Genomic DNA, 18085 nt, shown 5'->3' on the forward strand with positions numbered 1-18085 from the left:
ATAAGTCTTTTAAATAAAAAACTCATGACTTCAGTGGGCTTTCTAACAAAAGGAGAATATTTAGAACCCTGGTGGTATAGTGTTGAAGTGTTGGGCTATCTGCTTAGTTGACAGCAAAAAAACAAACACTAGTAGATCTGTGTAGGAGAAAGGCTGGGTTTTCTATTCTAATAAAGTTACCATCTTGGAAATCGACAGGGGGTCATTACGAGTCAGCACTGACTCGATGGCAGGGAGTTTGAGTAGTGCATTAGTAGGGTTTTTTTTAGCCACATTTTCAAAATGTATGTTTATCAGTTTTCTAGCTGTCATAACCATACCTCAAACCAAGTGAGTTAAAGCAACAGCAATTTCTATTTTCAGCCGTAGAGTAGGGAAGTCCTAAATGAAGGTGTCAATAGTACTGTGAACTCAACTAATGGCTTTGGGGAGGAATTCTTTTTTTGCCTCTTTCAGCTTTTAGTCGACTCATCACATCAGTCTTTTCCTTCATCTTCGTGGTCATATTTGTGTCTGCACTGTTCTCTTTATAGTGATACTAGTCCTATTGATTTAAACTCACCATATTCTACAGCATGACCTGACAGTAATTTAATTACATCTGCAAAAGATCCTGCTTCCAAATAAGGTCACATTCACAGGGACTGGAGATTAGGACTTCAACATATTTTTTGAGGATTACAGTAAAACTCTTTAACAGTATGTAGATGTAGTATGCCCATAGTTCAAAATATATTTGGCTGAAAAGTGACATGGTGAAAATTGACTCCTTACACCCTTTTTCTACCACTCATATTTTCATCATATTCTAATGTATCTTACAGAGGTATTATATGTACCTATAAATATATGCATATATAATAAATATTAAGGAAAATTAAGGCACCTACACACATTTCCTTATCAGTATAAAGAGCTTATCAGTGATACATCATTTTTATAAATCACATTTTTTGTAAACTCATGTGAGAGAGAGGGAGAGATAGATATATTCACAGGCACAAAGTAGAGAAATGAAAACTAATTTAAGTTTCACAAAAGATAAATTTTGAGAGTTAATAAAAGGTAGTAGGGTTCTTTACCTAATTTCATTTTAGCATTCAGAGGAACGAAGACTTTACCCCAAAGTTTACTCCAGCATGAAATCCTTATTATGCCTCTTTTTCTGTCTGTTATTGAACTAATCAGGATTATTACACTTTTCTGTCGGCATGTGACTGAACACCTTGAGAGTCTCCCAAAGGCAATGACTGTTGTGTAGTGAATGAGTTATTTACGTCTGTTTCACTACAAAAAGTAGAGGAGTAATTTCTTCACCCTATATATTTTTCTGTTAACTGCTTCCCTCCTTTTCTGTTGTTAGCCATAATGAATGTTATTCTGTACTTTTACCCTCTAACCTGCCCCATCCTACAGTTTAATTCTCCCACCAATCTGCCCTACTTTCTTTTTTCTTGGTTAGGAATGGAGTTGATTTTTCCCCATCATTACCCCTGCGTTCCTATTCTCTTTAGGTTAGAATCAATTAGTTTGAGGATTCTTAATTAACCTCTGTTCTCATTCTAGTTTTTCTTTTGGCTACCCATGACAGTCATAGCACAGAACAGGGCGTTTCCTTTGTAGCTACTTCCCACCATCTAATGTGAAGATACATCCATGACATCCAGACCCATAGTTCCAAATGTGCTTTCTCATGGGATCACTTTCTCATGGGTTAGGGCCTATAGTACCCTTCTGCTTACCTTTCTTTGTTAAATGGACACGTAGACTCTAGGTGAGGGGAACAGAATGTGAAGAAGGTTCTCAGACAGAAAAAGCATGTCAGGTTCAAAGAACCAAAAGAAGCCAATGTTACAATAGCTAAGTGAATGAGGGCGGTAGTTGAGAGGAAGAAATAGGCAAGGACTAGATTATACAGTGTTTATAGTCTTTACTCTTGAGTCTGGATTTTATTCCAATGCAATCGGAAGCTGACTTACGCCAAGACATTTGGAAGAAAGCTACCTGGCCGGCCAACTGAAAGAGATCCACATTTGTGTGCATTCCTAAGAAAAGTGACCCCAATTAATACAGAAATTATTGAACAATATCAGTATCACATGTAAGTAAAATTTTGCTGAAAATCACTGAACAGTGGTTGCAGCAGTACATTGACAGGAAGCTAGCAGAAATTCAAGCTGCATCAGAAAGAGGACATGGAACAAGGGATATTTATCAGAGCTTGGCTCAAAGCAGAGAATATCAGAAAAGTGTTTACTTGGGTTTTATTAACAAGGCATTTGACCTGTGGATCATAACAAACTATGAATATCTTTGAGAGAAATGGGGATTCCAAAACACTTTATTGTCCTCAAGCGGAACCGGCACATGGATCAAGAGGCAGCCATTAGAATAGAACTAGGAAATAAACAACCTTTGATGTACAGATGACACAATTTTGCTTGTTGAAAGTAAAGAGGATGTGAAGTATTTGCTGATAAAGATAAGATAATCCATTGTGTCTGGATTACAACACTATGTGAAGAAACCCAAATTCCTCACAACTGGACCTATAGATAACATCATGTAAATGGAGTAAAGATGGCCATTGTCAAGGATTTTGTCTTCCTTGGAGCCACAGTCAATACTCTTGGGGAAGCAGCAGTCCTAAACCAATGCATTGCATAAATCTGTTGCACAGACCTCTTTAAGAGTGTTGAAGAACAGGAATGCCACTTTGAAGATGAAGGTGCACCTAGCCCAGTCTTTGGTATTTTCAATTGTTTATGTGCAGGTGAAAGCTGGGCAATAAATAAGGAAGAGCAGAGAAGAACCGATATATTTGAATTATGGTGTTGTCTCAGAATACTGAAAGTAACATGGACTGCCAAAAGACCCAACAAATCTGTCTAAGAATTCTCCAGAGAAGCAAGAATAGCAAGCCTTCATCTCTTGTACTTGGGACATGTTATCAGGTGAGACTAGTCCCTGGAAAAAAGACATCATGCATGGAAAAGTGGAAGGACAGTGGAAAAAGAAGATGATCCTCAATGTGGTGAATTGATACAGTGTCTACAACAATAAGCTCAGGCATAGCCCTTGAGAGGGTGGTGCAGGACTGGGCAGTGTTTGGTTCTGTTGTACATAGTCACTGTCAGAATTGACTCGGCAGCACAACAGCACTGTCATTTTCATTCCAGATACCATTTTTCAACAATAGAAATGGTGATTATACATGTAGACCATGCCAGTAGAACACACAGGAAACAAATTGACTACATCTGATGGAAGAGATGATGGAGTAGATGGGCATCATCAGCCAGAACAAGGTAGGGACTGACTGAGGAGCAGATCATCACTTCAGGTTGAAACTGAAGAAAATTAAAACAGGTCCACGAGAGCCAAAATACAATCTTGAATATATACCACCTGCATTTAGACATTGTCTCAAGAATAGATTTGATTCATTGAATACTAATGACTGTAGACAAGAGGAGTTGTGAGATGATCAAGAACATCATTCTTGAAGAAAGCATACTGCCATTGAAGACAGGGAAGAAAGAAGAGAGCAGAGTAGATAACAAAAGGGTATCAAATTTGCTTTTGAACTTGGAGTAGCTAAAACTAATGGATGAAATGATAAAGTGAAACTGCTGAACAGAAAAAATCAAAAAGCAGCTCAAGAAGATAAATGTAAATAAGAAGATATAATGCATTATAATGAAATGTTCAGAAGTCTGGAGTTAGAAAACCAAAAGGGAAAACATGCTTAGCATAGTTCAAGCTGAAGAACTGAAGAAAAAAGTCAAGACTTGAGTTTTACGATTGAAGCATTCTATCAGCAAATATTGAATGATACAGGAAACAGCAAAAGAAGAGGGAAGAGATACACAACTGTTATTGGACTAGAATTAGTCAGTATTTAACCGTTCTAAGTTCAAGCCTCACTGAAGGCATTATTAGGACCGCGGGAAGGTCGGGTGGGGGAAGATCCAGGAACTGATGAAATACGAATTGAAATGTTTCAACAAACTACTACAGTACTGAAAACACTCATTAATTCATGCCAAGAAATTTGGAAGGCAGCTACTTGGCCAGCCTACTAGAAGAGATTCATATTTGTGCCCATTCAAAAGAAAGGTGACCCCAAAGAATATGTAAATTATTGAACAATAGCATTTAAATAAAATTAATGTCACAATTTCGCTAAACTTAATTAAAAATAGTTGCAGCAGTACAATGATTCAGAACTCCCAGGCAGTCAAGCTTGATTCAGAAGAGGACATGGAGTGAAAGATATCTTTGCTCATGTCAGAAGGATCTTGGCTGAAAGCAGAGAATGCCAGACAGATGTTTACTTACATTTATTGACTATATGCAGAGGTATTTAACTTTGTAGATAATAACAAACTAAATATAGTATTGCAAAGATGAGGGATTCCAGAACATATAATTATGCTAATGTGGAACTTATACATGGACCAAGAGGCAGGCATTTGGACAGAAAAAGGATACTATATATAGTTAAAATCAAGAAAGGTATATGTCAAGGTTGTATCTTTTCACATTGTTTATTCAGTCTGTATATGGAGCAGATAATCCCACAAACTGGACTACATGAAGACAGAGGTGACATCAGGATCTGGGTAAGTCTCATTAATAACCTAAGATATGCCACCGACACAGCCCTTGCTTGTTTAATGCCAAAAGTACTTGAAGTACTTATTAGTGAAGATCAAAGACTACAACCTTTAGTGTAGATTACAACTCTATATAAAGAAAAAAATCTTGAACTATAATAATAGACATCAAGATAAAAAAGAGAGAGGATAGAAATTTTCAAGGATTATATTATACGTGGCTCCACAATTAACACATATAGAAGCAGTGGTCAAGAAATTAAGTGACATATGGCATTGGGCAAACCTCTAAAAAGAACACTTTAAAGTGTTAAAGAACAAATAAGTCTCTTCAAGGACTAAGGTCAACCCTATGTATTTTCAGTCACCTCTTACTCATGTGCTACCTAGGCAGCGAATAAAAAGATATACACAGAAAAATCTGTGTGTATCTGAATATCTTTGTATATCTGTGAATAACATTGAAAGTACCACAGACTTCCAGAACAACAAACAAATCTGTCTTGGAGGAAATACCACCTGAATGCTCTTTAGAAGCAACGATGTCTTGTGTGCTTTGAGCATGTTATCAGGAGAGAACCGTCCCTGGAAAAGGAAATCATGTTTGGAAAGTAAGACAGCAAAAAAAGTGGAATCCTTAAAGGAGTGGATGGACATTATGGCTGCAACAGTGATCGAAACATAACAATTTTGGGATGGCACAGGAATGGGCAGTGTTTAATTCTATAGTATATAGGGTCGAGCTGATTTAAAGGTAACTACCAACAATATGCATACATAAAATCTAAAGCAATAAAGCAATATTTGAATATACTAGTAAAAGTAAAGCAATATTTGAATATACTAGTAAAGTAATATTTGAATATACTAGAATGTTAATATGTAATCACTGATTCAATGTAGCAAATAACTTTTGTATGCCCTTTCTAGCCATGGTCTTGTAACAGTTGTGGAGCTCTGTATAAGGAACTTGTTGGACAGCTTGCTAATAAAACAAATAATGCTCTGGCACCCTTTTAGGGATAGGACCATGCAAGTAAGTTTTATGGAACTCTAATGAGGCGTCAGTTTTGGCATCTCACTAGGCTTAGGAACCCTGATGGCATAATGGTTATGAGTTGGGCTGCTAACCATAAGGTCAGCAGTTTGAAGCCACCAGCCTCTTACAGTCTCAGAAATCCACCAGGATCCCTACACTGCTATGAGTCAAAACTGACTTGGTGGCAGTGAGTTTTTGTAGTTTGAGTTGAGAAAGGTGGTACTTGAAAATCACCATGAAGAGATGAGAGTGGAGTGTGTTCTTTGGACCTAGAGTCTCTGTGCTGAGCACCTTGTAGATCAGGAGAAGCAGCTCTGTAACACTGAAACTAGTGCAAGATGGCAAGATGTAGCAGAGAAATGCTAGTAGCAGAACCAGGAGATAGGCACTCCATAGCAGGGTCAGCTTCCTGGCCCCGAGAGCAAGGCTATTATAGTGTGTGTGCCAACTCATTGATGGAGAGAGCTGAGTGCCTCAGCAGATGGCTTACTCATGGAATGAGGTGCTCCTGTGCATTTGTCAGCCAACCTAAAGACATTGGTAATCGCACTAAAATGAAATTACTTTGTATGGCTCTTTTCTCCGTAGTCTTTGTAAGTCCTACCAAATGAGTTGTAAATGACTTACTTTAATGAGGGGATTGGTCAGTTTAGCTACCCTATTGGGTATAAAGCAGTGGTTCTCAACCTGTGGGTTGCGACCCCGTTGGGCGTCGACCGACCCTTTCACAGAGGGCGTGTGAGTAATCGCCATGCTTTAATTACGTTTAGTTATGTTCAATTTGTAACAATGAAAATACACCCTGCATATCAGATATTTACATTATGATACATAACATTGGCAAAATTACAGTTATGAAGTAGCAACGAAAATAATTTTGTGGTTGGGCGGTCACCACAACCCCAGGAACTGTATTAAAGGGTCGTGACATTAGGAAGCTTGAGAAACCACTGGTATAAAGTGAATCTTTTTAGAAGGAGAAACAGAGAATCTCACCACTCCCAAGAATGAAGAGCCACTAGAATGGTGCATGTCTAAAATCCCTATGTGGAGAGGTGGGTGTGACTGGTAGTCTCACGAGACAAGAGTGGCTGGTTTCTTGGCTCATGGATTGAGTAAAGCTGAGTGTCTTCAAGCAGGAGGCTGGCTTACAGAACGTGGTACCCTTTGGGCATTTATTAGTGCTAAAGGAGCTTGTTAACACTTGTCTAACCAAGCAGGGCAGAGGCCAGGGGCAGCATGAGAGGATGAAGACCATAGAGAGATGTGACTGCTGGTATGGCTTAGAAGCAATGCTATGGGCAAGTGTACTACAGTCTTGATGTTTTCTGCTTCTGACTAATTTGTTAACTTCCCTAATAATTTGATTATTGTTTGTGAATTCTCTGTGGCCATTGCAATGGATTATTTGACCTAGCAGAGAAGTAGAGTGACATGGGAGGGACAAGTGGGGTCAGAATAAAGGAAGTAGGAGGGTGAGGGGATGTCCAACCTCTGTCTTGTGGGAATCAGCCTGGAGCTAATGTGGCTTTGGATTCTTATTCCCCTTTATGTACTTGGGGGTGAGAAGAGAATCCAGCGACTGCAAGTTATCAGTGTTCCTAATAAACCCCCAATAAACCCCCATGAGTATTGTTTGTGAATCATGAGTATTGTTTGTGAATTTGGTAAGGCCATTGCAATGAATTATTGAACTCGGCAGAGAAGTAGACAATGCTGTGTGAGGGATAGACAGCTGGTGTACATAGCGATGAAAAGGTTGGCTAGAGAGAGGTTTGTTTGGCCTCTGCCTCTTAGGAATCAGCAGTGAGTTATTGATCTTCATTCTCCTTCCCCTTTGTGAGTTTAGAGGCTGTCAGACAAGCCCTCCACTGTGTCCTCATCTTTACAACTTGCTATGATGGTTCAAATTGTTAATGAAAGGATATTAACTATTAATGCCTTTTTCTTCCATATATGTTTAGAGATGATATAACACTACTCAGACAAGAGGTCCAAGACCTACAGGCTTCACTTAAGGTTAGACTAAAAAAATTATAATTGTTTCTTTTCAGTGCATTAGACAATACATTAAATGACTGAAAATCTTTTAAAATTTTCTTTTATTAGGAAGAAAAATGGTACTCAGAAGAATTAAAGAAAGAATTAGAAAAATTCCAACAGTTGCAGCAACAAGTAATTGTTTTCAAATACTTGAAACACGTCCATAGTTTATTTAAGCTGGTTTCTTTGATATTAGCACCCTTTTAATTTTTCCACAGTGTTTAATAGCTCTATACTATATGTCCTGGGTAATTTTTAATGACTGCACAGAAATATAAGATGCTTCAGAAGCTCGTGGTAAAATTGCATTATCTTTCAATTCCATTTTCTCTGTACTTTTTGAAGCTCTCTTCTATATAAGAATTAATAAACCCTTTAAAGGTAACCAGTTAGTTACCTTAAAGATTTTTTTTTACAGTAGGCTACTTTAAAATTATCTGACATTGCATGTATAACATTACAGATTCAAACAGTAGTGAGCCTCTTCACAGGATGTATGTTTGTAACCAATTGGAAGTAGCGAGAATGTTTATTGGTAGAGGAAGGACTATGTTTATTTATGATTTATGCTAGTAGAGATTGTCTTAATACAGGAGAAAACCTTCATGCCAATAATAGGTTTTAAACAGTAAGATAAAAGCTATGTATTTATATTTAAACATATATAGTATGTAACTACTTTAAAATTATAAAGATACCAGGGAAAAACAAAATCACTTTTATCAAATGTGATTTTTATAGATGCATGATGTTATTATTTTTGCTATTGGCAAATTTGTTTGTATATCAGTATATTTTCTATATAAATGCCTTAACTATAGTTGTATTTTTGTGCTAAAATAATATTGAATTTTATACTAAAATTTCAGAAACAATGAAAGAATAATGGACTTTGCCACATCTATTGTATCATTTTTACTCTTAGGAATAACGTGGGTAGACTTAAAAAATAGTTCTAGTATTTTGGCAAAATAATTAGTGATCTGTTTGCACATTGTCTTAGCACATGTGGCTCTCACACAGCCTTCTTTTTCCTTCGTGCCAAGAATTATCATTGACTGGAAAAGACAAAATCAAATAAATGGATAACAAAATATCAACTTTATTACTACTCAGCTTCTCTCATTGCAGATGCTGTTTAACATTAAAGAGCCTTTTAGTATCTAAAGTACTGATAGTTCATTTATTCATGTTTTACCTAGATGCCATTAACAGTTAATCAAACATGGGCTGTATTATTTTCTCTACCTGAAAACAGAGAGGAAATTGTTTACTACATTTGAGGTGACTATTTCCCATTTAATTAATTAAGTAAATTCTCCACAGTACAATGTATAAATTATTTTGGTAGGAAATTTACCTTTGGGGGAACATGTATTTTAAATATTGATGATTCTTAGCCATTAATATATTTAATTCAATTATATAAGAAAATAAAATCAGGTGTAAGATACCTTATTAACAGATTTCAAATATGTATAATTATTTAAATAATGAGAATAATGCCAAAAGGGTATACTATTTTATTTCTCATATACATGAGGAATTATAAGCATGAAGTATGTTAAAAAATTTTGTTTCTTTTAAAGTTGACTTATAATCTTGAGTCAAAAATGTGCACTTGCAAAATTCATTCTTGTGCTTATTTGATGACATAGGAGCATTTTCAAATATTGTAAGATTGAATCTTTGTGTACTGATAATAGAACCTATATTTCTTTTATAATTTATATTCTATATTTATTACTGGTTTTATAGATTTTAAATGTCATCATTCTAACACCCATATTAATTTTATGTAACTTTATTTATCTTGTCTCAGAACCAGTAAATTGCAGTTAGTTCATCATCAGCCTACCTAGGTAGAGTACCTTAGTGATCTGGAAGAATGCGAGCTGACTTGACTTTCACTTTCACTAAATTCTTACTGCTTACTTGACGGACTGTGACTTTCAGAGATTTATAACATTGACAATTATAGCAGTATTCTCTTTCTTTTAATATATTTGTTTTTATCTGTTTCCTTTGAGGAGTCCAAACCAGATGGATTGGTGGCTGATTCGTCAGCAGGTAAGTATTTAAAACAAATATGTGTGTGTATATACATATATATATTTCTTCTTTTTTTTGGATGCCTTCTAAATTATTTTTTAATGTGGTTATATTTTTTATGGCTCCAATTGAGTAAAAATAATGGTCATATTATGTTTTAAAAGTTACCTGTAGACTGTATAATTTAAGCAGTCAACTAAAATTTTACTGTTCTTGAGTTTATTCTATTTTGAAGTTAGAAATAAAGTTGATATGGTTGTTTAATGTACGAATAAATCATTTTTAAGGAGTGATACTCCTCTTGCCTAGAAATAGAATGTGGGAACTTGCTTCATGTGCACTCTTTTACTGAAAGAATGCTTAATGAATGATTATAAATTATGTTTTGAGGTTACTTATTACATTTAATCTCACTCTGAAATCTTTTTCCTTTTATGAATTGATTATTTTATTTCAAGGTTTCAATCATTCTTAAGCTATTTGTAATCTCATCACACTTTCAAACTAATTTTTTTCAGAGAATTGGAAAGCATTCCTTTTTGGCCAGTTGATATAGAAAAATATCTCAAATGTGAAATCAAAACAACTTTAAACAAATATTTACAAGTTAGTATGGGAAATTTTAAGTTGTCCTTTAATTTGTTTAAAGTGTTGGTAAACAGTGACTTGTACCTTAAATGAGTCCAACCTTAAATGAGTCCGTCATGCCCAATTTTTGAGATTGAAAATGCTTTACTTTTTTGGTAACTAGATATAAGACTCATTCATATTGGTTGTTACAACTACTGTAATGACTATAAATAATTAGAACTCAATTAATATAAATAACATTGTATTTGAATGCCTGCCGCACTGTTTTGTAGAGCTACAGTCACTGGAGCAACAGCTAGAAGAAGCCCAAATGGAAATTTTTAATATTAAGCAAATGAAAGACTTGTTTGAGCAGAAAGCAGCCCAACTTGCTACTGAAATTGCAGGTATATTGAATCAAAATTAAAAAAATAAATAATGAGTCCTATCGTTTTCTCTGTGTTAAATATCCTTGAGGTACACATGGTATGTTTATGTGATATGGCAGTTGTTTATAGATTGTGGTGTTTGCTAATGGAATGTAATGGTATCATGGCTTCTGTGTAAATTGCTTTCACTTAGTTTTCTTCTCTCTGTCTCTTCATTGGAAAGAATTGTTTTCTTTGAAAGAATTCTTTCTAAATTTTAGAGATGGTGTACTTTCTTTGTGGTAGGCTGGACAATTACCATACCACAATAATAAATGACAATTTAAAAATTAATTAAATAATTAACATAGTACTAGAGATTTAATCTTTGTTACAGTATCAGTTATATACTTTTCTTTTACTTACATGCTTTTGTATTTGACTAAGTATATATTAAAATCAGTGCTAAGTACTAAATTATTGTGGAATTTATATAGACAGAACCAGATTTGATCATTATGTTTGTCTTGTAGTCAGATGTAGAATTTTGGAGTGCTATGTTTGTATGACTATAGGAATGTACATTTGAATTAGAGTTATATATGAGTGTAAGTCAAAAAGTATTGCTGAAATATCATATAAACCTCCATTAAACAAAAATATCAAAATGTGAAAGCTTTTGCTTTTTAACATGTTTTTCATATGATGGATATGATTCTGAAGACACTGTTTCCCTCTCTCTAACTCTTGAAGAATTTTGCACTCTTCACTGTACCCCACATCAAAGTGGGAGTTTTAATATCCTTGAATTAAAATAATGATGTTTGTAAATGCTTTTTTGAGTTTAGGGAACAGACAGAAGTCTTAAGGGCAAAATCATGGCTGTAGGGTGGATGAGGTGAGTTTCAACAAAATTCCTGTAGGATAGCCCTTGTTATCTTTGAAGAGAGCTGGTACATTGTTGTGATAGAAAATAATTCTTCAGCACAACTTTTATTTTTAAAATTCATTTTATATAGGGCTCATACAACTCTTATCATAATCCATACATCCATTCATTGTGTCAAGCACATTTGTACATTTGTTGCCATCATCATTCTCAAAACATTGCCCTCGGGACTTAATGGGCCAGGACATCCTCTCCTCCCTCTCCATCCCTTTGCATTTCTCCCCTGTGCTCTAATCCGACCTGCCCCTCTCCCCAAGCTGTAGTCCCAGTGCTGTCCTCTGAAGTGCATTCTTCTGAAGGGGGTGGTGGTGTCAACATAGCCGGGATTGCCACGGACCTCTCTATTGGCTCCATGACACTTGCCACTGTGTTGTATTCATGTTTCGGCACATCGGGTTGAAGCCTAGTCTCTCATTTTTCTGTGGAAATATAAACAATAACCTCCCCTTGGGTGGAGTAATGCCCTGATCATCCCCTACCCATGTCTTTTTTCTTTTCCCTCTTTCTTTCCCCCTCTTATTTAGTTGTCTGCTGTATGTATCTCTGGATTGGGTTGGCCCTTGCCATCATTGCTGGACCTCACCCCAGGGATGTATGTATATAATAGCTTTTCCTGTATGCCCCATTTTTTTTAAGCTTACTTCCGTGGAATATTGTACTTCCCCTTTTCTGCTTGACTAACTTTACGTAGCATGATTTCCTCCAGTTCTTCCCATGCGGCATTGTGCTTCATGTGTTCATCTCTGCATTTTAGGGACACATATTACTCCATTGTATGTGTGTACCCCAGTTTTCTGATCCATTCATCTGTTGATGGAAATGTGGGTTGTTTCCAACTCCTTGTGATTATGAACTGTGCGTGCTGCGATGAACATTGGAGCACAGATGTCTGGCTGTGGTTTGTTTCTTGCCTCTTATGGATATATGCCCAGTAGAGGGATTGCTGGGTCATATGGTAGCTCAATTTCCATCTGTTTCAGATATTGCCAGATCGATTTCCATAGTGGCTGTACATACTTACAGGTCCACCAGCAGTGGACGAGAGTTCCTATTTCCCCACAACCCTCTAACACTTGTTATTTCTGACTTTTTGAATTAGGCTATATTTGAGGGTGTTGAGGCGGTATCTCATAGTTGTTTAATTTGCATTTCTCTATGACTAATGATCGGGAACATTTTCTCATATGTTTTTGGCCATTCAGATTTCTGCCCCTGTGAAACTTCTATTCAGGTCCTTTGCCCACCTCTTCAGTGGGCAGTTAGTTTTTCTTTTATTGTAAGCTTGCAAAGTATTGTAAATTTTAGTAATAAGGCCTTTATATGATGTGTCATTGCTAAAGATGATTTCCCGGTCTGTGGGCTCTCTTAGTACTTTCTTGGTGAATTCTTCCAATGTTCACAGTTGATTTATCTGCAGTATATCCCACTTGTCTATTTGTGACTCCTCTGTATTTGTATCTTTCCCTATTTCTGATAGCCTATGGATTCCCTATTCCAAGGTTCTCAGGCTTGTCCCAGTTCCCTCATTAATGCCCCTAATAGTTTGGGGTTTTACCTCAAGGTCTGTGATCCACCTTGAGTTTATTCTTGTACATGGAGTGAGGTAAGGGTCTTGCTTCTTTTTTCTGCAGGTAGCTATCAGTTTCATCCAGCATCACTTAGTGAAGAGGGCATCCGCATCCCATTTGATATTTTTGGGTCCTTATCAAAAATCATTTGCCTCTATGCTAATGTTTTTATTTCTGGGGCTTGAGCTCTTTTCCATTGTTCTAAATATCTGTCGTTATACCAGTATCACACTATTTTGACCACTGTGGCTGTATAATATGTGCTCAAGTAGGTAGAGCAAGCCATCCCCCTTTGTCCTTCCTGAGCAGTTCTCTGCTAATCCTGGGCTGCGTCTGTCTTCATATGAAGTTGGTAATCTGCTTTTCCAAGTCCTTGAAGGAGGATGATGGTATTCGTCATGGGATAGCATTAAATGTATAGTGCCTTGGGAGAACTGATATCTTTGCTATATTGGGATACTCTTCCATTTGTTGAGGTCACACTTGGTCTCTTGTAATAGTGTTCTGTAATTTTTCTCGTAAAAGTCTTTTATTTTTGTAGTCAGGTAGATCCCTAGATATTTTAATTTGTGCTTGGCTCTTGTAAAGGGTACTACCTTTTAAATTGCCTCTTCTGTGATCTTGGCTGATGTGTATAGTAGTCTGATAGATTTCTGTTTGATCTTGTATCCTGCCCCTCTGCCATAGTCCTCAATCGTCTCCTACAGTCTACTTTAGGAGTTTCGGGGATTTTCGATGTATAAAATCATATTGTCTGCTAATAATGATTGTTTTGCCTCTTCCTTCCCCAGAAAAATGCCTTTGATGTCTTTTCATTGTCTTATGCTCTTAGCTAGGACCTCTAGCACGATGTTAAATAGGAGTGGGTACAAGGGGCATCCCTCCCTGTCTTGTCCTCTTTTTTAAGTGGAATTGTTTTTGTCTTTTGTCCATTGCTTACCATGTTGGCTGTTGATTTTTCATCTATAGCTTGTATAATATTGAGGAATTTTCCTTATATGCCTATCGTCTTGAGTGTTTTAAACAGGAATGGATGTTGGATGTTGTTGAATGCTTTTTCCGTATCTATTGATATTATCATATGGTTCTTTTAATTTTTCCCTGTCAATATGGTGAATAATACTAATGGTCTTTCGTATGTTGAACCATCCCTGCATCTATGGTGTGAATCCCACATCGATGTGGTGAACTATTTTTTATATGCTTTTGTATTCAGTCGGCCAGTATTTTATTAACGATTTTTGCATCCATGTTGATTAGCGATATTGATCTATAGTTCTCAATTCTTGTGGGATTCTTGCCCATTTTAGGTATCAGAGTTATACTAGGTTCACAGAAACTTTGGGAGTTTCCTGTGATTTTCTATATTCTGGAAGAGTTTTTGTAGGATTGGTGTCAGTTCTTTCCTGAATGCTTGGTAGAATTCTGCGAAGCCATCTTGCCTGGGGGATTTTTTGGTTGGTAATCCCTTGATAACCTTGTCTATATCTTCCATTGTTATGGATCTGTTGAGGTTTTTGACGTCCGTCTGGCAAAATTTAGGGAGGGATTGTTTTTCCAAGTATTTGTTCATGTTTTCTAAGTTGTTGAATTTGTTAAGAGTACAGTCCTTCATAGTACTGTGTACTTATCCTTTTGATTTCATTAGGGTCCTTTGTAATGTCCTGTGTTTCATCCCTCATCCTTGCTATTGAAATTTGTTTCTTCCTTTTTTAGGTTAGGTTTGCCAGTGGTCTATCAATTCTGTTAGTCCTTTCAAAGAACCAACTTTTAGCTGCATTGTTTCCATAGTTTTCTTGTTTTCCCTCTTCTGTATCTTAGCTCTGAATTCTATTTATTTCCTTTTGTTATTAGTAGGATTGTTCTGCTGATGCTGATCTAATTTCTATAAGTTTTGTGCCAGCATATCTTCCACAAGTCTCTCTTCCTGTTTCATGTGTGCATATATTGCTATCAGCCTTCCTCTGATAAATGCCTTGGCTATATCCCAAAGGTTTTGGTACATCATGTTTTCATTCTGATTGGATTCTAGAAACTTTCTGATTTCATCTCTGGTCTGGACCAATACCCACTCCTTTTGCAATAGAGAACCATTCATCCTCAAATTGTTTACCCTTGTTTTCTTCACCGTCCTTCTGTTAATTTCCAGCTTGATGGCACTGTGATCCGAGAGAGACGTTTTTATAATCTCTATGTGCTTGAATTTGCTCAGGTTCCACTTGTGTCCTGGCATGTGGTCTATCTTAGAGTATTTGCCATGTGGAGTTGAAAATAATGTTGTAAAGTTTTTGCATTTAGGTGGAAAGCTCTGAAAATATCTGTTAGGTCAAGTTGTCCAGTTGTGCTAGTTAGATCTATAGCTTTCTTATTGAGTTTTTTCCCCCTGTGATCTTTTTCAATTAGTTGTATATTAAAGTCACCTACTATCATGGCTGAGTCTGATTTCTTCTTTCATCTATTGGAGTGTTTGATTTATGTATTTTGTGGGTCTCTCATTGGGCACATGTATATTTGTTATTCTCATTGCTTCGTTGTCTACTTTTCCCTTGAGCATTGTATACTGCCCCTCCTTGTCTCTTGTTATGGCTTGTACCTTGAGATCCATTTTGTCAGATACTATGATTGCTACCCCTGCTTTTTCTACATTGCCATTTGCTTGATATATTTTTCCCAGCCTTTAATTCTCAATTTGTTTTTGTGTGAAAGCTTGAGATGTGTCTCCTGTAGGCAGAAGATCCATGGATTATGTTTTCTGAGCAAGTATTTTAGCCTCTGCCTGTTAATGCCTGAGTTTAGGCCATTGATATTCAGTGTTATTACATGACTTTGTGATGTCATCTTGGACCTTTTGTGTTAGGTGTTTTCCTACCTATCTTACCCACTTGTGTTGTATGTGTGGTTTATGTTTGCCTTCTTTCCGTATTGAGCCAATGCTATCCTGGGGGCTGTTTTCTCTTTGTCCCCCTATGAGTGGAGTTGTTCTGTGTGATGGTCTCTTATTTGCCCTTGGTGAATATTGATCTTCTACCTGTACTGGATTGGCAAGGATCTTTTGTAGGGCAGGGTTTCTTCTTATTTATTCTTTGAAGTTGTCCTTGTCTGGAAGACTCTTTTCCATCTATCTTACTAGATAATTTGGCCAAGCATAATATTCTTGGATTTGAGTTATTTCTCTTCAATTTTTGAAATATGTTATTCCATACCCTCTACTTCTTCATCCTTTCTGCTGTTAGGACTGAACATATTCTTATTTGGGTACCTTTATAAGTGACTACTTGTTTTTCCCTAGCTGCTCTTATGATCTTCTCATAGTTGGATAATTTGACTATGTTGTGTCTTGGTGACTTCTTCTTTGGATGTACTCTGGCTGGTGTTATTTCAGCCTTCTGAACGGTTGCCTGATTTCATTTATTAAGCTTGGGAAGTTTTCCTCTTAGAAGTCCCTCTCTGTTTTTGCTGTTGACTTCTTTGTTGTATCTTGTTCCAGTAGTTCAATTCTCCTAATATTGTTCCTCTTCATAGCATAAGACACGGCTCTCAGGTTTTCTACAGCTTCTCTGATTGTCTTATTTGGCTTTGTTGAGATCTGCTTGGTTATCCTCTAGGTCATTGTTGCGATTCTCTGCCCCTCATGTCTGTTGGCAAAGTCTGATAATTTGCTTCTGGATTTTGTTATTTTGTTCCTTAAGTCTTGTGTTTACGTTTGGTGCATTGCCTTTATCTTCTCTATCATTTCGTCCTTTTTCTGTATTGCTTCCCTCATACCCTGTATGACTCCAGTGTTATGAAAATTTCTTTCTGTGGCAGGTCACTATCTGCTTCTTTGTATGTACATTGTTAGGTTTGTGCCTTCTTCTGGCATTGTCTTCTGTTTCTCCTGCTTTTTCGTTGAGGCTGGTTCCTGTTTACATGTTGTTTTAGAGGAGCCTGGCACAATCTTACAGAGTTGCAGAGCACTGGGTAGCTGAACTGGGGGTTTAGGCAACTGCTATATCTTTTTGTGGTTTCACTCTTTCCCTAGCCGGCAACTATTATGTTATTTGGAATGTGAGTTGGATAGTCTTCTCATGGAAACTGGTTGGGTGGTTCTGGGCCCATGAGGGTGTCTTTTCACTGGATGATATCTCAGTAAGCCTCAGTGGTGTCTCTCACTGTGCTTGGAACATCTCGGGTGACATGTGGTGTTTCCCTATGCAAGTGGCGTTTCGCGGAGGGCGTGTTGGTGTACCCTCCTTGGTATCGAGTACAGTAGAGGGCAGGCAGAATTGTCCTAGTAGGAGAGATCATCGTGGATTTGGGTAGATATTCCCCCAGCAGTGTGGAGTTCCACCAATGGTAGGCAGGAGTACCCTCAGTCACTTGTAAGGCCTTGGGGTGTAGGCTGGAGTTCTCCCAGCTGTTTGAAGGAGAGATATCCTAGTCACCTGGGGTAGGTGAAGGAGGGGCGTTATTTCCCCAATTGCGTGTAAAGCCAACCAGTCAGCACAACTTTTTGGCCTTTTCCCAACCATACTGTTTTCAGTTATTTAAATAAGTTTTTCTTTGTAAACCCTTGTAACCATTCATGTCCTTTGAGAAAAATATACCAAGTGCTCTCTTAGGAATCACCCAAAAATAGTTGGTGGTACCCTTCTTAGCTCTCTGCCATGAATTTCACTGGTCTTGCTGATCCCCTTGGAAGCTATTGTTTGGATTGCATCCTTTTTGGAAGGCACTCTCCAGAGAGCAATGGAAGTTTATTACAGAGAGAATTTGTCTACAGCCATTCATTGATAGCAGAGATATTTTAAAGTACATTTTTTTTTTGTGGAATAAAATCAAACATGTATGCAGTTTAACTCAAGTAGCAATACTTTTTGACTCACTATCTTTTAATT

General features: G+C 37.0%; 1 protein-coding gene across 1 annotated transcript in view; it reads left to right on the forward strand.

The window, feature by feature from the left end:
• Positions 1 to 18085, forward strand: part of EEA1 (early endosome antigen 1) — a 150581-nt gene that overhangs the window by 52203 nt on the left and 80293 nt on the right. The window contains exons 4-7 of the mRNA XM_075551182.1: positions 7623 to 7677; positions 7768 to 7833; positions 9732 to 9771; positions 10617 to 10730. Of these exons, the coding sequence (XP_075407297.1) occupies positions 7623 to 7677; positions 7768 to 7833; positions 9732 to 9771; positions 10617 to 10730 (275 nt within the window). The remainder of the gene's footprint in view (positions 1 to 7622; positions 7678 to 7767; positions 7834 to 9731; positions 9772 to 10616; positions 10731 to 18085) is intronic.

The sequence above is a fragment of the Tenrec ecaudatus genome, chromosome 6, assembly GCF_050624435.1.
Source record: "Tenrec ecaudatus isolate mTenEca1 chromosome 6, mTenEca1.hap1, whole genome shotgun sequence".
NCBI classification, from domain to species: Eukaryota; Metazoa; Chordata; class Mammalia; order Afrosoricida; family Tenrecidae; genus Tenrec; species Tenrec ecaudatus.